Source organism: Diabrotica undecimpunctata, chromosome 3 (genome assembly GCF_040954645.1).
Source record: "Diabrotica undecimpunctata isolate CICGRU chromosome 3, icDiaUnde3, whole genome shotgun sequence".
Lineage (NCBI taxonomy): Eukaryota > Metazoa > Arthropoda > Insecta > Coleoptera > Chrysomelidae > Diabrotica > Diabrotica undecimpunctata.
In genome coordinates, this window is record NC_092805.1 from 155,843,705 (window position 1) to 155,871,550 (window position 27,846).

General features: G+C 34.6%; 1 protein-coding gene across 1 annotated transcript; it reads left to right on the top strand.

Annotated features, from left to right (window-relative positions):
* Positions 1 to 24,994, top strand: LOC140437636 (maltase A1-like). Its single transcript, XM_072527258.1, has 7 exons — positions 1 to 326; positions 12,024 to 12,355; positions 12,917 to 13,042; positions 15,738 to 15,979; positions 17,184 to 17,385; positions 20,311 to 20,891; positions 24,761 to 24,994. The coding sequence occupies exons 1-7, from the start codon at positions 173 to 175 to the stop codon at positions 24,828 to 24,830; spliced, it is 1,707 nt and encodes a 568-aa protein (XP_072383359.1). The 5' UTR covers positions 1 to 172; the 3' UTR covers positions 24,831 to 24,994.
* The last annotated feature ends 2,852 nt before the right edge of the window (positions 24,995 to 27,846 follow it).

Consider the following 27,846-nt stretch of genomic DNA (forward strand, 5'->3'; position numbering starts at 1 on the left):
GTAAACGACAATATCATAATCCTTAACAACTTATCACACCATTTTAATCATTAACATAAAATAAATCAGAAGATAAACGTGTTGAATAATTCATGACACAGATATAAAATAAATTCAAAACGTTTAGAAAATTTACAATTTTATTAGATTGTATTGGGTATATTGTGACATAATGTTTAAGTGTATAATATATCTGTCCGCTATATTAGTTGTAACTGTCGTATGTTCGGAAAACGATGAAGATTGGTGGAAAACGGCAACTTTTTACCAGATTTACCCGAAATCATTTAAAGATAGTGATGGAGATGGAATAGGAGATCTAAAAGGTAAAGAAAGTAAATTATTTAAGACTTTTTGTTTGAATATTTTCAATGCTTTGTAATAATAGTTTCTCATTCTTTTTGGTCTTACTAATAGTTCTTACTGTTTCATTATGTATACAGGTATAATAGACGAGTCTTTTACAGCTGGCCCCATTTCTCGCATCCTAATTTTTAGCGTTTTTTGTCGAAGCAATGTTCAGTTTTTATATCTCTAGCGGTCATTGCATCTTCGACATTTTCGATCCATAACCGTCTTGGTCTACCTCGTTTTCTTCTAGTATGAGAAGTCCATTTTTCTATCTTTTTCGGCCATCTTTTCAGTCATTTTCTGCAGGTATATATACCAGTTAAGTCTTTTGGTTTCGATAGTGTCTATTATGTCTAGGGCAATTTTCATTTCTCACCTAATATCTACGTTTCTCACCTATCAAGTCTAGTAAGTCGGCAACATTGTCTCCAATAGTCTATTTACATGGCCTCAATTTTTGATTTGTTTATTCTTCTTTTCAATCCTAGAATGTACTTTCTCGTTAACCCTTACTTTTGATGTTATTTGGACTTCCAAGTAGTTGAAGGTTTCAGTTGATTTTATAGTTCCCCTATGTCAATATTTAGGTTTTCTAGTTTTTCTCCTGTATAAGCATATAGTCTATATCGCTCTTGTCTTTCGAGAGCGACTCATTTCGATGTATTTTGAAGAGGGTAGGTGCTATGCAGCGGCCTTGCTTTAGACCCTTAGATTAGATTATGTGAGGTCGTTAAGGCCATGCGGCCTTACCGCACTTCGACCTATAGAGATCTTTTGTGCATACCTTAATCTAGTTAAAATAGAATGCAAATACTTCTGATGAAATTGATTAGCTTCCTAGGTGACTTGTTTCCTATGTCAGAGGACGCCAGAATGACCTCTCCTAGGAATTTTAGTCGTTTGCAGAACAGTACTACGCAGTTGCATAGTATATGTTCTGCCGTTTCTTTTTCATTGTGACAGAAACGACAGTTCTCACTATCTCATTTGCCCATTTTCTTGAGATGATACCTTAGAGGGCAGTGACCAGTGAGAAGGCCAGTGACCATTTTGATATCTTTTTTACTCATTTCGAGGAGGCGGTTTGTTGCAGTAGGCGACACTTTTATGAGCCTTTTTGCTTGCCTTTGTCCTGGTGTGTTAGACCAATATGATCTTAGTTGATTGAGTTCCCAGGTACGGAGTTCCTCTCTGATGTGGCTTTTCGATAGTCCACAGAAGGGTTCCGGACCCTGGAATGGGGTATTAGCTCCTTCTTTTGCGAGGCTGCCAGCTTCCTTATTTCCTGCAATTCCCTTGTGACCTGGCACCCACATCACAGTTACATTGTTGCGTTCCGCCAGCTTCTTGAGAGCTTGTTTACAGTCCCAAACCAGCTTTGACTCACACGTAAATGACTTTAGAGCCTTTGAGGTGGCTTGGCTGTCTGATAAAATAAAGACTTTTGCCCTACGGGTGTCTCGGTTGAGACATTCTTAGGTACTTATGTCTATAGCATGTATTTTTGCCTGGAAGATAGATGGGGCGTTTCCAAGAGATTTAGATAGCCTGAAATTGGGCCCAGTAACTCACACTCCTGCCCTTTCATCTATCTTAGATCCATCCGTATCCCATACGAGTGAACCTTCTTCTACTTTTGGTTCAATTTCTTCAACCATTTGGTGGTTTTTTATGACCACTTCAAAGGATGTTTTAACGTCGAATTTTACTGGCATAGCATCTGTCGGCATGTCCTTAGAATCCAATGGAATTTCTTCTAAGATTTTCAGGTGGCCAACTAGATCTCCAGGTTTCATTATTTGTGTCTGTCGCAGTTTTAAGGCGGTAGTTACTGCCTCCTTCCTTATGCAGGGGAGGAAGGTTCAGCATCGCCTCTGGAGCTGCAGTGGGACATATTGACATTGGCGCTGTAATTCCCAGACAAGCTAGCTGCTGCACTTTTTGCAGCTTGGCGTTAGCTCTTGTTTGTTGTGTTTTTGGCCACCATACGAATGATACGTATGTGACCATGGGACTAATTATTGTTTTATATGACCAGAGTGTCATTTTCGGTTGAGTAAGGCTTTAGACCCTTACTAATAGAAATTTCTTGAGTTAATTTGTTTTCAGTTTTATTGTGTACCGTCATATTTTTGTTATACTGCTTTCATTTTTTTTTTTGTTTATTTCTTGTTTTTCCATTGCTACCGAGAGCATTGAAAGTGGTACACTATCGTATGCCTTTGTGAGATCTATAAAAACTCCATAAGTTAAAAGGTTGTGGGCTAATGTTTTCTGAATAACCTGCCTTCGAGAAAATATACTGTCTATACAGGATCTACATGCGCGAAAGCCATTTTGTTCTTTTACATCGGTAATCTCTTTTTTAGTCTTATTTTTTATTATTTTTCATTTAGTCTTTTCTTTAAGTATTAACCCTGTACTAGTGGCGCCCATATCGAAACACCAGTAGCGGCGCCAAGTCTGGCAGACCCAAAATTTATTAATTTATTCATTAGAAAATAAATTATTTAAACAATAAAATGTAATGTGTGCCCAATAAATAATATAACCTTCCAAAATAATTAACAATGGGCCAAATTAATCATACATCAATCATGGCACTGAAATTGGGCATGTGATAAACAAATAAATTTTTTGCACATTAAACCAAAATAACCTTCAGATTACCTCTTGAAGTTTCAGCCACTTCTGGGCGTCATCTGCGAATAGCTGAAGACATATTTTCCACCATTGAGCGACGCTTCAGATGCTAGTCGACTAGCTCTGCGGCCAAACGTTTTATGTATATTCTACGAAGCAAATTATCATTTTGATTATTGGCCAGATATATAATTTGGGAGTTTATTCCAGCCACATTCAAAAGTGAATAAAAAATCACCATTTTCCATCTCCGCGTATTTAGAGCTATATTATACGTGGCACAAAGTTCGTCAACGGTGTCGACCCCATCTTTAGTTGAGTTATAAAACGTTATAATGGCTTCTGTTGATCAGTTATTGATTCCTCTATTTGATCATTATTGTGCATACTTGAGGCTAGTATGACATTTTTTCCCTTCTTGGGTATACTCATACTGGAATAAACAGGTCGATATTTGGTGTTAATAAACTGCAACGTTAATTGTTGTTTGTTTTTTCTCACTGTACCAACGTATATCAGAATGTGATCACGACAAAGTTTTGTAATAAGCTCAAAGCTGGTAGACCAATTATAACACATAAGGTTTCTTCCAGTACCTGATATTGAACCAATTAATCTCTCCACAATAATAACTATATCATTTTTTAAATGAAAGGGTCCCTCTGATTGTAAACCAACATACGGTTCTAGATTTAATGTATATCTAGTTTTTGCACCTTAAAAGTACGTGTTAACGAACAGCTGTCAGAAGAAATTGAGATTAGATGTGGAGTAAGTCAGGGATGCGTATTGTCGCCAATTCTTTTCAATGCCTACTCCGAAGAGGTCCTGAAAAAAGCTCTTGAGGGTGAAACAGCTGGAATAAAGGTAAATGGAGTTCCCATTAACAACATTGGATATGCGGACGACACTGTGATCTTAGCCGAAAACATTGAAGATCTTCAGAGACTGGTGACCATAATAGCAGAGTATGGAAAAGAGTATGGTCTAACAATGAATGTCAAGAAGACGAAATTTATGAGAATATCGAAAACTCAAAGAAATAACGAGAATCTTCTAATAAACGAAACCAACGTCGAATAAGTGGATAAATATGCATACCTGGGAACAATGATTAACTTCACAAATGATTACAATCAGGAGATAAAAATAAGAATAGAAAAGGCTAGAGCAAATTTCAACAAAATGAGAAGAGTTCTATGTACCAGGGATTTAAAACTGGAACTAAGAGTTAGGTTGGCGAGGTGCTATGTTTTTTCGACTTTATTTTATGGAATGGAATCTTGGACCTTGAATGCGACATCAATGAAAAAACTGGAATCATTTGAGCTGTGGGTGTACAGAAGAATTCTGAAAATATCATGGACAGAACACGTCACAAACAAAGAGGTTCTGGGAAGGATGAACAAAGAAATGGAAATTTTAAATTCAATAAAAACAAGAAAATTAGAATATCCCGGACATATTACACGTGGAGAGAAATACACCTTGCTCCAACTGATTATGCAGGGATAGATCCAAGGAAAGAGAAGCATAGGGAGGCGTAGAATGTCATGGCTGCGCAACCTGAGAGAGTGGTACGGATGTACATCAAATGAACTTTTCAGAGCAGCCGTCTCAAAAGTCCGAATAGCTATGATGATTGCCGACCTCCGCCGCGGAGATGGCACTTGAAGAAGAAGAAGTTTTTTCACCAACTAACGCAAATATTTTTAATCCATATTTGTTCAGTTTGGAAGGAATATACTGTTTAAAACCGCATCTTCCCCTAAATGCCTCAAGTTTTTCATCTATAATGCCATACTCACTAATTGTGTAGGCATTTTTTCAATTTTTTACAAAACTTGTAAACAGTTGTCTTATAGGCGCAGCTTGTCCGACAATTTTCTTTCGTCTCGAGTTTCTAAATCATCAAATCTAAGATATCTTAACAAAAATAAAAACGTTGCTACGACATGGTTAACCAGAACATTTTAACCCCGCTGCCATTTCGCTCCCACAACTCTTCTGTGCTTAACCGATTACTTTTCAAACACCCAACTAAAGAGAGCAATCCTAGTAAAGCTCTTATTTCGATTACATCAGTATTTTTAGCAGAACGGGCTCTGTTATACATCTCTTTCATTTGATCTATATATTTGTTCGTACTTTCAACAATAATGTTTAAAATATCTTCGGAAAAAATAAATTCCAACATCAATTATGGATTTGGCATTCTTCCCATATGCTTTTACACTCGGTAAGTGAAAAACTTTATGAAATTTTCGAGTTCTTACTGTTTGCACCGGGCAGTGTTTTTTCCAGATTGCTCCATCTTTGCCTACAAAAGTAGCAATCCGTGCAACTTTTGCTGGTACTACATCCACTTCGCAATCATCGCAATCATCCTCTTGTTCAGTATTTGAATCTGAAAGATGTTCCTCTATGTTATCTACTTCATCCTCTGATTCAATATCATCAAAATGTTGTTCTGTGTCAGTTTGTACTTCCTCAAGCAATTAAAGTAGACGACTTTGCTCCTTTTCATAACTCATTGTGCTCAAAATAATAAATTTGACTAAGCAAAATATAAAATAATACATGATTACATACATAATATCAGCAAAAATACTTATTACTTGTAAAATAAATTCCAAGAAACGAAAATAATAAAGTCACTTGAGTTACTTAAGTGGTGGCGCCAAGTCTAATGAACCCAAATAAGCTATAACAATAAAGATAAAAATCTGGTAAAAGTTCTCGACTCGACGGTTGATGCAATAATAAATATTAGTAAACCAAGAGCACTAACTTCATAGTTAAACCCCAATCTTTTTATACCGTTTAGTACGACGCCGCAGCATTGCATGGTGCATGCTTAATTAAGTAATTAAAATTATTAAATTAATAAATTGTTTTATTTATTTTTAATCAGTAAACCCAAAGTACCGTTAGGGTACTTTGTAACCTAACCTGTAAATGTTAACTTGTAGGTTCCCTGTAATACAATAGTCATGTCAAATAAAGGCTATTTTCTCCAACTCTTTAATTGCTGAATCTATGATTTGATCACCATTTAAAACCATTTTTGAATGGTGATTGAATTGACTTCTAGAAGACTTTTGTCTTTACTTTTCGAATACTGCAGAATTTAAGACTCCTAAAAATGAGATGCCCCATTAAACCATAACCTTCTTGTCTCAAAAATAAAACTAAGGCTAGAACGGGTAAGTTGTTCAAGATAAACGAAATACGTGCTAAGTCTTCATGTTATGTAAATCAGGAAATGAAAAGATTAACCTTAGAAATGAAAAGCAGTTAAAATGTGAATATTATGTAGAGAAAAATCAAAGATTATGTTATAAAGACGCAAAAGAAACTATATCAAAGGAATGAAGAAAGTTGAAAACCTTAAGACATAAGAGATACTGGAAATCAAAAAGGCTTAGGAAAATTAAATGATGGAAACATTCATTGAAATGGAGGAATTGTAGAAAAAACGTGATCATTATACTTTACGTAAAAAAATCAAAGAATTATCTAGAAAATCACGAACAAACACACCTAACCCATTAATTAACAAAAACAATAAACCTATTAATAACCCAATTGAAATAAAACAAGCATGGACTAAATATATTGAAGATCTTTTGAGGGACACAAGAACAGAACCAACACTAATTGAAAGCGAGGAAGCTCTAATGATATTAAAATCTGAAGTCCACCATGCTATTAACAACTCAAAATCAGGCAGAGCCCCTGAGAAAAATAAAGATTATATCGAGCTGATTAAACTTACAGGTGAAGACAACTTAAGCGCAATAACTATCCTCTTTAGCAACATATACAAATCTGGTGAGATACCTATAGAATGGCTGCTGTTGACCTCTGTTCCGCTACCAAAAACCAAGAACTCCAAAAACTGTAATGAGTATAGATTAATCAGATTAATGTCACAATCATTCAAAACATTTTTAAAGGATATACACGCAAGAATATTCAGAGAGTGTTAAGCGGTTATGAGTAATAGACAGTTTGGCGTTCGTAATGGCTTCGGAACAGTCGAAGCTCTCTATAGTTTCACAACTCTTGCTCAAAAATGTCGAGACTAACAAAAAGCTATTTTCGTCGCATTTATAGACTATTAGAAAGCATTCGACAAAGTTAAACATAACAGTCTCATGGAGTGTCTAAAGCGAAACGGACTTGTCAAAAATGATATTAACATAGTGAGAAATCTCTACTGGAACTAACAGGCTGTGGTAACATTAGATGAAAATAGTACGGATGCACAGCAGATAATTAGAGGTGTGAGACAAGGCTGTGTACTTTCACCATTACTATTTAATATATAATACTTCGAAGAGTTATTTAAACAACCACTTAAAAATTGTACAGAAGGGATCAAGATAAATGGTGAAAATATAAATAACATTCGTTATGCCGACGATACAGTCATTATCGCCGAAAGCGAGAAAGACCTGCAGACGTTACTAAACACAATTTATAATACTGGGGAATAGTTTAGTTTAACAAAAATTTAAAGTTATAACAAGGATCCAAATAAAAAATAAACATATTGAACAAGTGGACAAAATAAAGTACTTAGGAGTCGGGTTTACTGAAGATCTAAATCCAAAATCAGAAATATTCGATCAAGACTAGAGCAATCAAGAGCAGCCTTTTTAAAGATAAGAAAATTTAGGAGTAACCAAATACTCAATCTGAAAATTCGATCATCATCATCATCCAGCCTCCATTTATCACGTCCACTGCTGGACATAGGCCTCCGTTAAACTCCTCCATTCTTCGCGATTTTGTGCTCTTTGTTGCCAATTTTTCGTGATACGCTTGATGTCGTCAGCCCAACGTGTAGGAAGTCTTCCTCTACTACGTTTGTCTGGTCTTGGCCTCCAATGTGTAATTTTACTCGTCCATCGTGAGTCATGCATTCTCGCTACATGGCCTGCCCAATTCCATTTAAGTTCCGCTATGCGTTCCACATTGGGGTAGCGGGTAGACACTCTTTACGATCCCAGTAAAGACAGGTCTGCTTCAGGGATGCGCCCCTGCCCACGCGAGCTCGGCTTTTTCTCCCAATCCTCTTCCGGGAGAGAAACGGATCCTAAGCCCTAAATCCTACCCACCAACCCAGACCTACCCAAATCCTTCCCTTCCCTCCTCAACCCGCACTGGACCAGCGTGAGGAGATAACGGTCCAAACCTTCAAGTCAATGTACAGGACAAAAAAGAAAAGGCCCCCAGTGCCCAGCACTTCCCAGAGACTTGATCACAGCAGCGATCAAACAACTAACGGAAGGGGGGGTGCTAAGAATCCCTGGGTAAGACCCGGCTGCCACAAGATGACAATTTGGCTATGCTCCTACAATATTCGAACACTGACGGACGACAATAGATTCCCAGAAATAGAAAGTGAACTAAAGGATATAAAATGGGATATCCTTGGTATATGCGAGACCAGAAGAAAAAGTGATGAGTATATAATACTAAAAAATGGCACACATTTTATGCATAAAGGTGGCGAATACACGGGAGTGGGATTCTTGGTAAAACAAAGCCTCACACAGTGTATCGAAGAATTCAAGCCCATATCAGACAGAGTAGCATATCTCATCATCAGGATTAATAAAAGAACCACTCTGAAAGTGATCCAAGTGTACGCTCCGACCAAAAGCCATGACGATGAAGAAGTAGAAATATTTTATGATGAAATAAGAACAGCTATAGATACAAATAAAGCAAATTACGAAATACTATTAGGAGATTTTAATGCTAAATTGGGCAAAAAAGAGGAAGATTACGAACATTTAATTGGTAACTATGGCTACGGGAAAAGAAACGATAGAGGAGAAATGCTTCTCAATTTCATGAATGAACATAACGTGTACTCAATGAACTCCTTTTTCAATAAAAAACCAAGCAGAAAATTTACATGGATGAGCCCCAATAAAAAGACAAAGAATGAAATAGATTATATCTTAACGAAGAGTAGAAACCTAGTAGAAGACGTATCAGTATTAAATCAGTTTGACCTAGGAAGCGATCATAGACTAATAAGAACAAAACTAATAATTAACAAAAAACTAGAAAGAAAAAGAATACATGAAATTAGATACAAATGGACATCTGAAGAAATCAAAAATAGTGAATTTAATAAAAAGATAGCGCATGCATTAAATCAAGTTAGCATGCAGCAGATAAACTCCAATGATATTGATGATTTGAATAACCTTATTACCGAAACAGTGAATAAAAGCCTTCTGCAACTGAAAAAACCAAAAACAACATACAATGAATTAGACAAAGAAATATTACAACAAATAAAAAGAAGGAAGATCTTAAATAAATCTAACAAAAGGGGAACCGACGAATATAGAGAACTTAATAGGCAGATTAGAAAAGGAATCAGACAACAAAAAAGAAAAGAAAACGAAAAATTAATAACAACAACTATTGAAAAAAATAAGAGTATGAAATGCCTCAGACCGACACTAGGACGACGTCAGATGATATCATTAATGGGAAAAGACGAAAATGAAATCACAACTAGAGAAAACATACTGACACGAATAGAAGAATTTTACACAGAACTTTACAGAACACATCAACAAGATGATGAGATGAGACCAGCACGAAAATTAATAAAAAATGTTGGATTAGAAATAATGCCAAAAGTAACAATTTCAGAGGTAACTACAGCATTGGAAAATATGAAGAGAAATAAAGCTGCAGGAGAAGATAATATTACCACAGATATGATATTGGAAGGAGGTAAGGAACTAATTGCAGTTGTAACTAAGCTTGTGGACAGTTGTTTACATCAGGGCAAAGTCCCTAAGAGCTGGAACAACTCTAAAGTAATCTTATTACACAAGAAAGGTGATAGTCGAAAATTGGAAAACTACAGACCCATCAGCCTACTGTCACACCTGTTTAAAATACTCACCAAAGTCATAACTACTCGACTAACAAGGAAATTAGACGAATACCAACCATATGAACAGGCAGGTTTTAGAAAAGGCTATTCAACTTCCGATCACCTGTTAACCACAAAAATATTAATAGAAAAATGTAACGAATACAAGTTTCCAGTTTTCCTAGCATTTGTAGACTACGAAAAAGCTTTCGATACCATAGAACACACGGCCGTAATAAACGCAATGCAAAATTGTAGAATAGACAGCAGATATATTAACTTAATAAAAGAAACTATGAACCAAGCTACAGCTACATATTACCTAAATGAAAATGAACACACTAACCCTGTACCATTAAACAGGGGAGTCAAACAGGGAGATACTTTATCACCCAAACTGTTCACCTTAGTTTTGGAGGACGTTTTTAAAAACCTAAATTGGAAATATAAGGGAATAAACATCAATGGCCGCTACCTCAGTAATCTACGATTTGCAGATGACATAATCCTGATAGCTACTGACCTACAAGAAATGCAAACCATGCTTTTAGAACTACATACCGAATCTTCTAAAATAGGACTGAAAATGAATTTAAACAAAACAAAAGTCATGCACTCCGAAGACACCGTGACAATAATAAACGATAAAGTTATAGAAAAAGTTGAAGAATATATATACTTAGGACAAAAAATAATACTAAATAGGAAAATTCAAACTGAAGAAATAAAAAGAAGAAGAAAGTTAGCTTGGGCAGCATTCGGTAAACTGAACTATATACTCAGAAATTAACAAATTCAATTACATCTTAGATCTAAAGTTTTTGATGCATGCATTATTCCGATATTAACTTATGCGGCACAAACATGGACAATCACAAAAAAGAATTAGAATATACTTAGAGTTACTCAACACGCGATGAAAAGAGCAATGCTAGGTATATCACTTAAGGACAAGAAAACAAACACATGGATAAGACAGAAAACCAAAGTCACCGATGTGGTGCAAAAATCATTAAAGTTGAAATGGGAATACGCTGGACATGTAGCTAGGAGCGATCTAAACAAATGGCACAGATCAATTTTAACCTGGAGACCATACCAACACAAAAGACCCAGAGGCAGACCTCCTATGAGATGGACAGATGATCTGAAAAGGACTGCCGGGAAAAATTGGCTACAAGTAGCGTACAATAAAAAACAATGGAAAGGAAGACTTGAAGAGGCTTATGTTCAGATGTGGACGTGAATGGCTAGACGAAGAAGAAGAAGAAGAAGATGCGTTCCACAACATCAACAATACTCGGCCTTCTTCGCAGATCTTCGTTTCTTATTCGGACCCGCAACGTCACTCCCAGCATAGATCGTTCCATTCGTCTCTGTGCCACTCTCAATTTCTATATCGGATGGTAAAATGCTATATTCACTCTATTCTTCTTTATGGTGCTGAAGCTTGGACTGTTAATGTTGACGTAATGAGAAAGCTGGAAGCTTTTGAGTTGTGGATTTTTAGGAGAATTTTGAAAATATACTTGGACCGATTATATTACGAACGAAATGGTGTTTGGCACAGAATAGGAAGAGACAGAGAACATTTGACCACCATTAAAAGGAGAAAGACTATTTGAGGTACATACTTACAAATATTAAGTACGAGTTGTTGCAACTGATTATGAAGGGATAAAATCAAATGAAAAAAATTTAGACGACAAATATCCTGGTTGAAAAACTTTCGCGACTGGACCGAATATAGAGGCGAATTTGCAATGGGTTTAGCCAACCTTCATTAGAAGAAGAAGAAAAATGTTTATGTCTATATCGTCTTTTTATGCTTGGTGATTGGGTTGTCACGTTAGGAGAAAGAAAAACTAACTTTATGTCATCTACATCGCAGTCATAAAGATGTGTTGGAGCAATATTTAACACTATATCTGCTTTGACTGGCAAGTTTTAAATATTTTTTTTGACCAATTAATTACATGTTATATTTTAAAATAGTATCAGTGTAACTATATTTCTAATTTTAATTCCTTTAAGGTAGTCTTAATGTGTGCAACATTTACAATATGTGCCAAAAATTCACATCTTTCATATGTTTTTTTTTCTAATTTTACAGGTATTATCGAGAAATTAGACTACCTACAAGACCTTGGAGTAACAGGAGTATGGCTTTCACCCATATACAAATCACCACTGGTGGACGAAGGATATGACATTAGTGATTTTAGAGACATTAATCCGTTATTTGGAGACTTAGAGACTTTCGTTAAACTTGTAAATGAAATACATGCTCGTGGATTGAAAATCGTGCTAGATTATGTACCAAATCATACCAGCGATCAGCACGACTGGTTTAAAAAATCAGAAAATGGAGAAGAAGGATATGAAGATTATTTTGTTTGGGTCGATGGGAAAAACGGAGCCATGACTGAGCCTCCAAATAATTGGGTAAGTATTTTCAGCTAATCAAATTATCAAATCTGTATTCTCAATTAATACATTAACCAGCTATTTATAAAATAAAAACAATTTGAAAAATATAAAAATGTAATTAAAAAAGATTTAAGTAAACAAGTTAAGTTAGAAAAGATAAGAAAAAAGAAAACATGTATTCTTAAGCGGTTTACCAATCAAGAATCAGACGAATCTGAGAAGAAATGAAGATTTCCAAAATTTAAAAAATTCCTAAACAATGTAAATATAAGTTAAATAATATTAGAAGTACAATACAAAAGATAGCAGGAAGAATAACACTATAAGAACATATAAAAAATTAAAAAAAAAATACATAATAAAAGGTTAAAAAAAAAGATTAGCGCAAAAATGTCACACTTTCTAGTGAATACTTGTCGCATCATATCATCTAGGTTTAGGTATTAGACTACATGGAAAATTTGGCTTTTTGTATGTAAACTTGGCTTTTTGTATGTAAACTTATATATGAATTAATAAAATCCAATAATTGTGTGATGCATGATACATGTCATTTATTCTTTTTTCTTTTTGTAGCTCAGTGTCTTTAAATATTCAGCGTGGGAATGGAGTGACAAACGAAAGCAATTTTACCTACATCAGTTCTTCAAGCAACAGCCAGATCTTAACTTTTTTAGTGATCAAGTCCGGAAAGAAATGAAGGTAAGAATATATCCATTTACAGATATTTTTATTACCAAAAATAGAAAAACTTGTTTACATAAAAAGAAAATTAAGGAAAAACTGATCACCAAATGTTTGAAATGTACTTTTAATCCCCTATGTAAAATTATAAAATAATAAAGAAAAATACAAATTTTTGGTTTAGTTTGAAATTTTTTTTATTTAAACAATTTATTTAAATAAAACTTGATCTCTCTATAATCACTTTTCTCCAGGCATTTCTTCTGGATAGAGATCTACTTCTTTCTTTTATGATAATTAAGGTCTTCCTTGGTTTTTTCTCGGAATATAGGTTGGTACTAGTCCGATAAGTATTTACAATACAAAAGAAAAACGAACATTTTTCAAACAAAAACGAACAGAAAAAGGGGTGATTTATTTCTCAACGTAGTCTACTTTTAGCTCGATACACTTGATCCAGCGATGCTCCAACTTCTTTGGCCCGTCCAAAAAATACGTTTTCTCGAGGTTGGCTTCCATAACGTCTATGCCCTTCTCATTCGACTTAAATTTCTGCCCGGCGACCGCCTTTATCGAGTTTGAAAACAAAAAGAAATCGCACGGAGCCAAATTTGGAGAATACGGTGGATGGGGCAACAGTTTGGAGCCCAGTTCAACTAACTTCGCCATGTAGTCGATGTATATTATCCCTTGTGAATCCCAGAGAATGGTGGCTATCACCTTTCCTATAGGACAGTCTTCACTTTCTTTGGAGCTCGTTCGTTGGGTGCCGTTAATATTTCGACGGTTCTTTGGTTTCTGGTGCAAACGGCGTAGAAACTCTTTCGGATTATGCTTAACTAGCATCAAGCACTGTTCTGAAGTGGTTTCACAGTTGCGCTTGTTGTCCTAAGTGAGCAAACGCGGCACCCATCCCGGCGACAGCTTTCTCATGCACAAAATTCCATGCAGCTCATGCTAGTTCAATGCGTGAACGAATTTCTTCTTAATCTCTCATTAACAATGGTTTCAAGAAACCCGCTCAATGACATGTCTATTAAAAACTAATTGTTCACAATTTCAGTTAACTTTTTTAAAAGACCATCATTTTGGTTTTCCACATATTGATACGTTCATCATACTAATAATAGATCTTTTATCGATCTCTGGGGGTCTCCCAAATGGTTGGCTAGTATAGCTGTATCGTCAGCATACCTGATGTTGTTGACATTTATTCATTTATCGCTATTCCAGTTTAATTCATCTTTCAATGCTTCACGGAAAACATATTCAGAGTATAAATTGAATAGCATTGGCGAGAGCATATATCCTTGTCATACACCTTTCTGAATACTTATTTCCTCTGACCTGGAACCTTTAAGTTTTCTTCTTACCATTTGACTCCAGTATAATCTTGATAATATTTATAATATTTAAACAATATTTTATTATATTATCATATATTACATTACATTATTTAGTATTAGTAACTTAAAACCTTTTATGCGAAAATGGTTGCGTTTCGATTTAATTTGAGTTTCTTACCACTCCCTAACACGTGTTTCTGGGTCTTCCCGTCATCAGAGAGAGCTTGTAAGAAAACTCAAACCAAACCAAAACGCACCGACTACTCGGCAATTATAGAAAAAATAATTACCAGAGTATGCTACTAGAGACATCTGGTGATGAAAGATGAAGTTAAATGTGTCGATAGCAATTAAAGTAAATTGTATACTCACGCTTAATCAAGCCATTAAGAGCGATGCTGGGAATATTTATATTCCACTATGCATCAACAATTTACCCATGTAAATTACTATCTTTCTTGTACTCATTGCGTCGAGTAAGGACGATAAATATGCGAAAATGGTTGCGTTTCGATTTAATTTGAGTTTCTTACCACTCCCTAACACGTGTTTCTGGGTCTTCCCGTCATCAGAGAGAGCTTGTAAGAAAACTCAAACCAAACCAAAACGCACCGACTACTCGGCAATTATAGAAAAAATAATTACCAGAGTATGCTACTAGAGACATCTAGTGATGAAAGATGAAGTTAAATGTGTCGATGTGTCGTTTGAGTTTTCTTACAAGCTCTCTCTGATGACGGGAAGACCCAGAAACACGTGTTAGGGAGTGGTAAGAAACTCAAATTAAATCGAAACGCAACCATTTTCGCATATTTATCGTCCTTACTCGACGCAATGAGTACAAGAAAGATAGTAATTTACATGGGTAAATTGTTGATGCATAGTGGAATATAAATATTCCCAGCATCGCTCTTAATGGCTTGATTAAGCGTGAGTATACAATTTACTTTAATTGCTATCGACACATTTAACTTCATCTTTCATCACTAGATGTCTCTAGTAGCATACTCTGGTAATTATTTTTTCTATAATTGCCGAGTAGTCGGTGCGTTTTGGTTTGGTTTGAGTTTTCTTACAAGCTCTCTCTGATGACGGGAAGACCCAGAAACACGTGTTAGGGAGCGGTAAGAAACTCAAATTAAATCGAAACGCAACCATTTTCGCATATTTATCGTCCTTACTCGACGCAATGAGTACAAGAAAGATAGTAATTTACATGGGTAAATTGTTGATGCATAGTGGAATATAAATATTCCCAGCATCGCTCTTAATGGCTTGATTAAGCGTGAGTATACAATTTACTTTAATTGCTATCGACACATTTAACTAAAACCTTTTAACTTTCAGTAACATACTAATCGTTTTAGGATATTCTAAATTACTGGTTGGAAGAATACGGTGTGGATGGAATAAGAATAGATTCTGTTCCTTACTTGGTTGAAGACAACACTTGGCCAAATGAACCAAGATCATATGATCCAAATGCATCTGAAAATGAATATGAATATTTGGATCACATATATTCACGAAATCAAAACGAAAGCTATAACATAATCTACGATTGGAGAAGTCATATTGATGAGATATCCAAAAACACAAAAAATACCAAGTAATTTTTTTATTTCATATTTATGTTAATTGGCTATTATTTAGCTGTTGTAGAAATCAATTTAGCTATATTTTTTATTGGTGTTGATGACAACTTTTTGTTTGGTCTTGGTCTATTAAATATTCTTCTTCATTCCGATCTATTTAGCGCTTTGTTTTTCCAGTTTTTTTAATTTTAAAATCACACAATATCTTGTTTTATTTGTTGCTGGTAGGTAAGTTGTAGTGTTTTTTTAGTACTAAATCCTGATCGTGAGAGGAGACCCAGCAGATAATAACCATTATACTAAAAATAACAAACATAGAAATGGTTCTGTTCTTCTTCAACAGTTATCTTTTTTGGACTGTAGCTATCTATTTTCGCTATTATTTTAGTTAAGGTCATACCTATTTTAATTTTGGATTAATCTTTTTTCAATGGTTGGCAATTCAAAAAGCAATTTTAGCTTTCTAATCTACATTATAAAAGATTTCAACTTATGGGTGATAAATTCATTTCCTCGTGTCCGTTAAATGAATTCTTACCTCTCTTTATCAACTTAAATTTTTTCATCTTCTTGTCGCCTATTTAAACATAAATTTGGATTATGTTAAGGGTTCTGTAAGTTCTTTGTAGTTTTAATAATGTATTTCTATGGTTCAAAGAATTAAGTCTGTAACTAATTGTTCCATTATATCCTACACGAATACCACTGTTCCATACTGATGTTATGGGTATATTCCTGATGGAAAATAAAGATTTCCCCAATTCTATTAGTACATCAGGTACACCTTGAATTTTCTTCCTCTTATTGCATCGTCTCCTTTCTAAAGTTGGCCGTCCAAATGGCAATTGTGGCTTTGGAAACTGTTTTATGAAAGATTTCTGTGGATGAGCGACCAACTCATCTTCTCATGTCTTTCAGCCAAGAGTTCTGGCGTCTTCCAACTGATCTTTTGCCCTGAATTTTACCTTCCTTGAATTTTAGATACACAAAATAGTTAATTGAAACTGAAGTCAATCCTCGTTTCTAAGTTTCGCTTAAAATACATTGATAGATGAATGAACCAACAAAGTCTCCATACAAAAATAAAAGGTTTATTCAAGGCAGTTACAACAAACGAACTAAATTATTTATATTATACAAATTACATTTACAGCCAAATATATATTTTTTATTTATGTTGTACTTTATGTATTTTTGCATTTATTTATTTATTTGCAGAGTATGCATGACAGAAGCTGTGGTTGACCTCAAGCACATAATACCATATTACGGTACATCTGATGGTTCAAAATTGGGTGCTCATTTCTCATTTAATTTTATCTTACTTGTGTTGAACACTACTTCCACAGCAAGTGACCTTTCTAACTTGATAAACTTATGGATGGATAGTCTTCCTAAAATATACACATCTAATTGGGTGGTAAGTAACTTAAACTAAAAGGTCTAAAATTTAGAAGAACGAGAGCATAAGAATGTTAGTTTGGATGGTGAAATAATAAAATTAATGTTTGTAGATAATATGCTACAATTACAATAGTTACACTCGCGATCATAAAATCCGGGTCACCTTGAAAATCACCGATATTTCATTTTTAACGAGCTTTATCGTAAATAATAATAACACAAATACAAACTAATGCATGTTTCTGAGAATTTTTGTCGGCTTAGCGGTTTCCTTTGCAACAAAGAATTCCAATAGTGCCGATTTCGCGGAAAAGTGCACACTTCCCAAAATGAACGGTAGCTGTAACTGCCGCTTCCTTTAAATGTCTCATTTGTGCTTCGACTTTCTGTTCAAACGCAACAAACAAACGTTCGTTCTTGCCACCATTAGAGTTTATTAGTGCCATTATTAGTGTTTATTATTGTTTATTTTTTGCCAAAAATACCCTTAACTGTTGTTGAAACATCACAATTTGTTGCGCTTGTGAAAGACGGTCACACTCAACGGCAAGTCGCAAGAACTGTTAGCGTAAGTCTTTCTACGGTTCAACGAGTGCTTCAAGGCTTTCAGGAGACGGGTTTGCTATCCAGACGACCTGGCCCTGGACTAAGAACAACTACCACAGCACGATATGACCATTTTCTTGTGTTTCAGGATTTACGAAACCGGACCTTAACTGGGATTATGCATCGAAATCGTCTACAGGAAGTACGAATTCGCAATGTTAGCTTTGCAATAGTCAGGAGAAGACTTCGTTCTTTTGAACTATCTTCTCGGGTAATGGCTACAGGACAGCCACTTCGCCTGGCGCATCGAGTTGCACCACTAGCTTTTGCTCGACAATACGCGCGTTGGGGAATTAACGATTGGAGCAAAGAGTTATTCTTAGATGAATCCCGTTTCTGCCTAACTGGATCCTATGGACGTGTAAGAGTTTGGAGGCGAACCGGTAAAAGATTTTCACAAGCTTGCATTGCTCCAAGAATGCCATTTGGTGGAGGCTCGGTCATTGCTTGGGGAGGTGTACCTTCCGACTTCCGCACAGAATTACCCTTCATCGACCCTTCTGGGTCCTAAACTACACGAAGGGACATTACGGAGATTCTGGAAGAACATGTTATGCATACCATGGCAGGGCTTGGAGAAGACCTCGTTTTTATGCAGTACAACGCGCGCACGTTGCCACGATCAGTATGCAATACTTGGACGAGGTTGGAATTACGAGGTTACCCTGACCAGCTAGGTCTCCGGATCTGAATCCCATCGAACATCTCTGGGACGATTTGAAAAAAACGTATTCAACCCCTAACATCTCCTCCTAACAATGCACAGAAGCTTAAGGATCTGTTAGTGAGAGAGTGGAATAACATATCACCACGTGTAATCCGGAGAAAAATTGAGAGTATGCCCCCTCGTCTGCAAGAGGTTATTAGAGCAAGTAGAGGCAATACACGATATTAGTCATTGAAATTTCACTGATATTTTACCACGTTCTGTATTTTTCATTTTTTTTTTGTCTGTTTCAACTATTTGGTTTGTTTTCTGCTTTATCAATAAAAACCGTTTTTGTGCTCTCAAAACAAACATTGATGACAAATAAAATATACGTTAGCATAAAAAAAAGTTGTTACTGCACCAGAGGCAAAAATATTCAAGAAACTTGAAATTTTGAAGGTGACCCGGATTTTATGATCGCGAGTATATAGAAATAGAAACATAGACAAAAAGGCTTCTAGTAGAGTTAGAACAGGTTAAGTAAAATGGAAGAATGCCATATTGGACATGAAACCAATTTATACACGAAAGGTTTGACGAATTGTGCTTCTTTCTCCATTTATTTATATATTTGGCGTTTTATTTCTTCAACGCCGTAGCAAAGCTCTTGCCGAAATCTGTAAATCTTTTTCAAATTTCGTAAAGCTTAAAAAGACAGAAAGCGATACTGGTAAATCGTTTTCATTTAAGGCCATCAAAAAAGATGGTGCTTTTTGAAGCTACCACTCGACAAGCGGGAAATAGCAGGAGAATTCGTTGACTTTTCGTGTAGGAGTTTGTATCTGCCTGACTGTCTGCAGACGTTTGGAATACAGAAATAACGTGGTAAGAGTCTATTGATACCAATTCATACACGTAAGATTTAAAGAATTGTGCTTTTTCGGCGTTTATTAATATATTCATTCATCAAAGCAGTTAAAGCTCTTGCTAAAATCTGTAAATCTTTTACAAATTTCGTATAGCTCAAAAAGACAGAAAATGATAGTGGTAAATCGTTTTTGTTTAAGGCCATCACAATAGATGGCACTTTTTGTAGCTACCACTAGAGAAGTCGGAAATACCACGACAATTCGGTGGCTTTCCGTATAGAAGTTGTATCTACCCGACTGTCTGAAGACGTAGGAAATACAGAGATTACGTTATCAGTCTATTGATGCCAGTTTATACATGGAAGGTTTGACGAATTGTTTTCCTTATCCTTATGTCGTTTATTTATATATTCGTCGTTTCAATTCATTAACGCCGTAGCAAAGCTCTTGTTGAAATTTGTAAAAGAAGTAATAAAATTTAAAATATACATTTAACGAAAACACAGCCTTTTTGGGGTATAATACATTTACAAAGAAATATAATGAAGGCAATTATAGTACAGAGGCATATTTTGTACTATTAAATAAGAAACCGCATTGAGATATGTTACAAGCTTGTAACACAACTTTTAAAGGAGTCCAGAATTTTCTTGATTTTAAAATTAATTTTCTTTAAAACCCTTTTTAATTTTAAAATTTTATATTTTTAAATGACAGACTATAAATTTATATAAACTGCTTAAATAATATAATGTATACTGCTAGATACTTTCCGTTAAATAATATAATAAATGTTTAATGAATAAAACCTTTTTAGCTAGGAAATCATGATCAACACAGGATAGCTACAAAAGTCGGCACAGAAAAAGTGGATGGTTTAAATATGTTAATGGCTTTCCTTCCTGGCATTCAAGTCACCTACAACGGAGAAGAAATTGGAATGGAAAACGGAGACGTAAACTGCGAAACACAAGGTCTAGACCACGCTGAAAACTGCACAGATTATTACAGAATCTCCAGAGATTTCCAACGGACCCCATTCCAATGGGACAGTAGTGAGTTTGCAGGATTTACCGATGGAAATAAAACATGGTTACCTGTCAGTGACAAAAAGGCAGGATGCAATGTGGCAGATCAACTTAATGATGAAAGAAGTCATTTAAATATATATAAAAAACTTCAAAGGCTGCGACCCCAATGGCGTCAAAGTGAACACGAAATAAAAACTTTGGACGATTCAAATAATATAATTCAAGCTGTTCGGTATAACAAAGATGGATCTAATGAAGTCCAATTTGTATTTAACTTTGGATCTGAACCGCTTAAAGGTATTGATCTGAATAGAGAAAAATCTTACGAAGTAGTTATAAGCAGTGGAAACTCACCAAGGAATTCTGGGTAAGATTTTTTTAATTTTAATTATTTTTACTGCCTATTTAAAGTTCGATACATTACCATAAGCATTTTAAGACATTTTAAGAGCTATATTAATAGCTTTAAATCAATAATAGCTGCACATACAGAAATATGTCTATGTTTTTAATCTTTTTTTGTTGTTTTGTCAATTATTGTAACAACTTGACGGTAAGAATGTTTTCAATGTCGTATATGTGGATTTTGATTAGTTTTGCAATTGCCATTAAATTGCGAAAAGGAAAAGCCTGCTATCAAGATGCTTCAGTCTGACAGAAATCAAAGAGATGTTGCTGAGGTCCTCCACATGAACAGAAGTGTCATTAATCGTTTGTTGTTAAGGTGTCAAGAAACTGGTCATATTTCTGAACGTCATACATGCCGTATAAGGATAACCAACCAGATTAAAGACCGTTTTATTAGGTTGCAGGCTTTGCGAGATCGCACTGTAACAGCACCGCAAGTACAAATAAGGCTGCAATAGAGCCATCAGGTGTTTGTAGCTGAAATTCTCAAAGTCCTGTGGAAGTGCCTGTGTTATCCAGCGGAAATCGCGTTCATCGACTTCAGGCAAATTGGGTTTGACGTGAATGGGCCTCTACTTTATTCACAGATGAGTCCCGATTTGATCTGGTAATGCTGAACGATTGCCCACTGTACAGAAGGTTCATAGACAGCAAGGTGGAAGTATAATGGTATGGGGTGGCGTCACTCTTGGTGGAAGAACCAATCACGTTAGTCTAGAACGGTTTCTAAATACAACAGACTACCGCGATATTATTCTCGAACCTATTGTTATTCCCTTTGCATAACAAGCTGGTGCCCAATTTCAGTAAATGCACGACAATGCGCATTTGCATACTCGCAGGGTCATGCGATCATTTCTTGAACATAATGGAATTGAGGTTTTACTATAGCCTGCCTAATCGGCAGATTTAGACCTAATTGAACATGTATGGGACATATTATGCAGACTTATTTTACAACAAAATATTGCGTTCAACATAAGACAGCAACTGCTTGAGGGCCTTTCAATGGAGTAAAACAGAATACCGCAGCAAGACATTGACCATCTGATCATGAATTGGTCTTAGTAATGTAGGATAGTAATTATCGAGCATGAAGGTCATACACTATACTAATTTAACCTAAATACTTCCTTTTTGGTAGTTGAGGGTTAACAAATTGGATTTTTTAACTTTTTTTGTTAATATTATTTGACTTATGAAGTTCTCTTTTAATGTTCTTAAGAGCTGTTACGATAATTCTAAGAAAAAATGGTTATTTTATATTCAGGGCACTTTTTTATAATTTTTTGTTAAAAATATTTGAAGTCCTTTTGTAACCTCGCATTTTGTTTTTGTCATCTAGATTATTTTGATGTGTGCATTTAAATTTTATTATTTTGCCAGTTTAGTTTCACTCCCTGAGTTCCCCGGATCACTTTGTTTTCTTATTTCATTATTCTTTTCTTAATAATTTTATAAGTGTTTTATAGACTACTTCTAATAGTGCTATATCTATAGTTTTTATACTCCGTTGTGTCATCTTTTTTGTAAATCGAGCAAATAAGAACGCTATTTCATTGCTTTGGTATTCCATCCTTTTGTCATACTACTAAAGGCAAGCGCAATATTTTTTCTTGTAGTCTTTTGCGGCCTTCCGTAAAAATCTTGCTAGCTTTCTCCTGTCCTTTTATTTCTTAGTTCTTTTATTATTTTTTTAACTGCTTTCAGAGTTAGTTCTTTGCCTGTTCTCTCTTCATCTTCTTGCCAATTCTCATTTCCCTCTAGTTTCTTGTGTTTTTCTAGTTTCTCTTAACAGATTTTTTCTTGATTTCTATATTTAACAGATATTTTAAGTATTCTGCTCACCTGTTTAATTTTTCTGTATCTGTATGTAATGTACATGATGAAAGTCCATGTTATCTTATGAATGTCTTTATGATCAAAACTTGTACTATAAACTATACTTATAAGCTATAAGCTTGTACTTATAGCTATTTTCCTTTTGTTCTCTGTAGCAAATTGAATTAACTTTTTCCCCTTTTTCATTTAATATTTTATGCAAACTTCGTCCCCCTGTTATTTCCTATATATTTTATCTTTTTTGACTTTTGCATTCATATCTTCAATAATTATTTTTATATTATATTTCTGCACATTTCCGATAAGGGTGCTTAGCTTTTCGTAGAACTCTGTTTTGTTCTCTCAATATTTATCTTCAGTGGCCGCATGTACATTCATGGTACTTTTCTTTATATACTTTCCTCTTAGTTTCAAGTAATATACTCGATCTGATATTGCTTGATAACAACAACAATGATAACAACAATAATTTACAGAACGTAATGCAACGACTTAATAAATGCTGTCATGAATACGGACTACGGAAGAATTTGAAAAAAACTAAATGCATGATCATGACTAAACCAGCAGATACAAATAACATCCAATTGATTGTTAAGGATACTGTAATTGTGAGTGTGGATACCTAAAAATACTTAGGAACATTGATAACATCAAATGTAGATCAAACCAAAGAAATTAAGACAGGTTTTAAAATGCACGTGCATTATTCAATAAACTTAGAAAGTTTCTTTGTTGTCGGGATATAAGGTTAGGACTACGCCTAAAAATGCTTTGGTGTTATGTATTCACTACTCTTATTCATGGCTTGGAAGCATCGACATTAAAACAAGTGCATCTGAATAAGTTGGTCACCTTTAAATATCTTGGACTTAAAGAATATCAAACGAAGAAGTTACTAGAAGAATAGGAAATGAAGCTTAAATAATATTGACTATCAAAAGAAGAAAACTTTAGTACTTAGGCCATGTTATGAGAGGGCAAAGATACTCATTATTGCAACTTATTATACAAGACAAAATTCGATGAAAGCAAAATGTGAAAGACGAAGAATATCGTGGCTTGAGAACTTGAGGGAATGGTTTAAATGAAGTAGTGCAGAACTATTTAGAGCGGCAGTAAACAGGATCCGTATAGCGATGATGATTTTCAAACTTCGATAGCGAATGGAACTTAAAGAAGAAGAGGATATTGCTTGAAAATCTGCAATCGCTTTGTTTACTTTTTCAGACTCCATGAATCGCACTCCAATACATCTTTCTATTCCCCCATTTTTGAACAGGGTGCTCTTTCCTATTTTATTATTTTATTTCCCAGCTGATTTGTTTCTTGTAGGGCAAGGATATCTATTGTATATTTTTCGATATTAATATATTAAATCTAAATTTCTTAAAACTCCCTTTCCTTGCCTATTCGGTAACATATTTCCTTAGTTGCTTTTCTTTTATTAGTTTTTTGGCAATTTCACTCTGGTATTTTCTATAAAATGCTCTTTTTCTTTATCCTATATCTATTCTTTCCTGTTCACAAATATTTTCTTTTAGGTTATTTTTTAACTATTTCTTTGTAAGATCCATTAATATATGCGATCTTTATGGTGCTTCGTCTTACTTTTCTTATTTAATATCTTAATTTTATCCGTGAAGGTGTATCTATGTCGTAGGCAGTTTCTTCTATTTTTGTTGTGTTGTGTTGTCTCACTTTGTTTTTTATTTTTTGTTTTCTTCCTTTATTTCCTTTTTTTGTTTATTATTTTTTATTTGTTCTTTCCTTATTTGTTTTATTTCATTCATTCTAACTAAAATTATCCTATTTATGATTTCTTAGTATGAGATTGCTAAAAATGAGCTTTGAATATTTTTTTACAGCTGTAAAATTGGCAATAATACGAAAAGCAGAGTTAGAAAGCCTTATAAATAAATTTAATTTATTCTATAAAATGCCAAAAATCAATTATTTTTAATGAAAATATTTTTTTATTTACAGAGATGAGGTTGATGGAAAATCCTTAACTTTGAATGGAAATGAGGCATTGATATTAAAACCAAAAGCGTAAACTACAAATTTTTAAACATACTACATATTTATATATTTTTTAATTAGTTTAAAAATTAAGAAACATGCACAAATAATAATAAGCCAAATTGATGTTACTAAAATGATATTTATGATTTTTATATGAGTATTAGGTATATAAATACAATATTTTTACTGGCTAAAGTTTTATTCGTTTCATATGCCACTGCAGCACTAAAAAATAACAAAACAGCAGATCCGGACAATGTACACTGCGAAATACTAAAGATCATTCATACAAGAATATATGGTAAATGTGAGTCAACTATAATAGTGATTGATTTTAGAAAAGGACAATCATAAACAACTAATAGATATTCTACGCAACAGGTATTGACGATAAGGATATTCGGACTGTGACAAACCTATATTTAAGTGCCCATATCAACAGAGGTTTCCGACAGAGGTGTATCTTATTCCCACTCCTTTTTAATATCTAGTGCAAGGATATATTTAAAACATATCTAAAAAACGTAACAGTGGGCATAAAAATAAACGGTGAGTTACTAAACAACAATGTCGATGACATGGTGATCGTTGGCAGTAGCATAAATAAACTACAACAGACAACGGAAATTGAAAATGCAGTCAGCAAAGACTGTGACTTGAGCCTTAACTTTACGAAGACAAAATCAATAACCTGCTCGACAGATACAGATAAATAACATATCAGTTGGCTATATAAAATCTTAGGTATACCTTGGCACTATCGTAAATACAAAAGTGAAACAGACCTCAGAAATTAAGGCGAAGACAGAACGAGCTAGGACAGCATTTAACAATATGAAAAAGCTCCTGTTAAACAAGGATTTGTCTTTTCTTTTAAAACTAGGAGTATTTTAATGCTACATTTTCCCGATCTTACTATATGGTGAGGAGGCATGGACGCTGACAGAGACAGACGCTCATAAAAAAACGAATGCCATTCTAAATGAGGGTGTACCGATACATTTTTCGTATATACTGGACCGTTTAGCAGGCGAGGGTCAGGCAGAAGTAGGTCACGCAGGAGATGACGTTCGTGGCTCCAAAATTTGCGGAAATGGTTCGTATATATATAGTATAAAGATTATTATTTTCAAGTTTAAACACATTATTTCAATAACTTTAGGTTCAAATTCTTCAAATTATTTAACTGTCCAACAACGTGTTAAGATATTTTGCTACTGTTTAGTAAGTACTGTCAAATATCGTGATATTTATTAGCTATTCAGTTGTTTCGCGCGACATTCCCTTTTTGTTATTTTATTTTTCTTTTCTTATTATTAAAAAAACAACACTTATTATCTAGTTAGAGTATTTAAATAGGCAAACTCGGCGTAACGAATAAGCTATTTAGACACAATCCATGTTGACAGCTTTACAATGAACCTGAAATAATTTACAGTGAGTTATTGACGTGGTAAGCTTTAGAAATTCTTGTATTTTATAAACGGCAAGAAAAGACTTTCCGCCTACTAGATAATTAGCAGTAAAAGGTGACACCGAGCTCCCACATACGACGCTTAGTTAAAAAATTAGGTAGTCTTAATCGTTAATTCTAATATTTATTATGTTCAGGATTAAAGAGATCAGGTATTTCAAAGGTGAGAGTTAATTAGGAACGTGTTATATTTGGATTATATATCTTTCCGTGTCCAAACAATGAATGGCATTAAAAATGGTTATACATTTTTACGGAATGTAATTTATTATCTTTTGATAATTTTAGTTTATCATCAGTTTTCAATTACCATAACAATTATGTTAGATTTATAATGACGTTAAGAAAAATATAAAAAAATCTAAAATTGAATTTTGAAAGAATTTTTTATGAAGAGTTTAAAGGACTATTCTCCTTTTTCTTTTTTTCTTGGTTGATAGTGCGTCATCTTGGTTTACTTCCATTTTGCAAAATGCAAAATCTACTACAATACATCCACAAAATATGGTCAGTCAAAAATTTCTACGTACAAGGAAACAAACACTACCGCATACAGCTAGAAAAAGTCCCTCTACTAAAAAACACAAAACAGCATCCAGGGAAACAAAGCCTCTTTACGCATTTTGATTTTTATCGATAGGTTACTTGAATCAAAAGATATCACCAATTTTTTACCGTTGAGCTGATACAAATTTTATTGAACATTGATTTCGCGCGCGTAACTGACATGCAAAATCGACGGTCACTTCAAGCGTTGTTTCTAAAAGAACGGTTCATTATACACAAAAATGCTTATAAACATTTTTGTTTAAAATTATCTCGGCTACATTTTTTAATTGAAACATTTTTTTATGGTGTACAGATTCTGTGGAAATCGATTTTTTTTTTTGATTTTTACCCCTCTACGAAGGGGGTTTTAGGAATAAGTCCGGGGGGTAAAAGTGGTAAACTCTTTTGCATCTTTTTTAGGGTCCCAAAATTAATATTCTCGACCAAATTCAGCTCGTTCGTATGATTTTTAGAGATTCATTGGCATTTTCGTCTCTGACGACTGGTGTATTGTTCGGTTAGGTATAGTAGATCATCGTTTGATAATGTGATAATGTTAGGCCAGAAAATACGAACAATTTGACGTAGAGATTTATTAATAAAGACCTGAAGTTTATCGGTAAGGGTTTTTGTTACTTTCCAGGTTTCACATCTGTAGAGTAGAACAGACATGACATTTGACTGGAATATAAGGATCTTTCTCCGTGTAGTATACGCGCCAGATCTCCAAACAGGGTTGAGCATGCTGAATGCTTGTTGAGCTTTTCGTATATCTTTTTCGACATCTTGGAACCTTATAGGCAGATATCGTCGGCGTATTCCAGATCGCTTAGGCGTGTGGTTAACGTCCATTGTATCCCTCTTTTGTCGGAGTCTAGTTTGGAGAGAACATAGTTTACTGCTATGCTAAAAATAAACGGAGAAAGCACGCATCCCTGTCTGACTCCAGTAAGTATGTCAAATTCGTCGCTGTTGATTCTATTGTGTTTCATGCTGCATTTTGCCTCAGTGTACAGTGACTTGA

Excerpts from the sequence above, each read along its gene's own strand:
- LOC140437636 (XM_072527258.1), top strand. The coding sequence starts at position 173 with ATGTTTAAGTGTATAATATATCTGTCCGCTATATTAGTTGTAACTGTC. Across the intron at positions 12,356-12,916 it reads CTGAGCCTCCAAATAATTGG|CTCAGTGTCTTTAAATATTC; the intron begins GTAAGTATTTTC and ends TTCTTTTTGTAG. Across the intron at positions 13,043-15,737 it reads AAGTCCGGAAAGAAATGAAG|GATATTCTAAATTACTGGTT; the intron begins GTAAGAATATAT and ends TAATCGTTTTAG.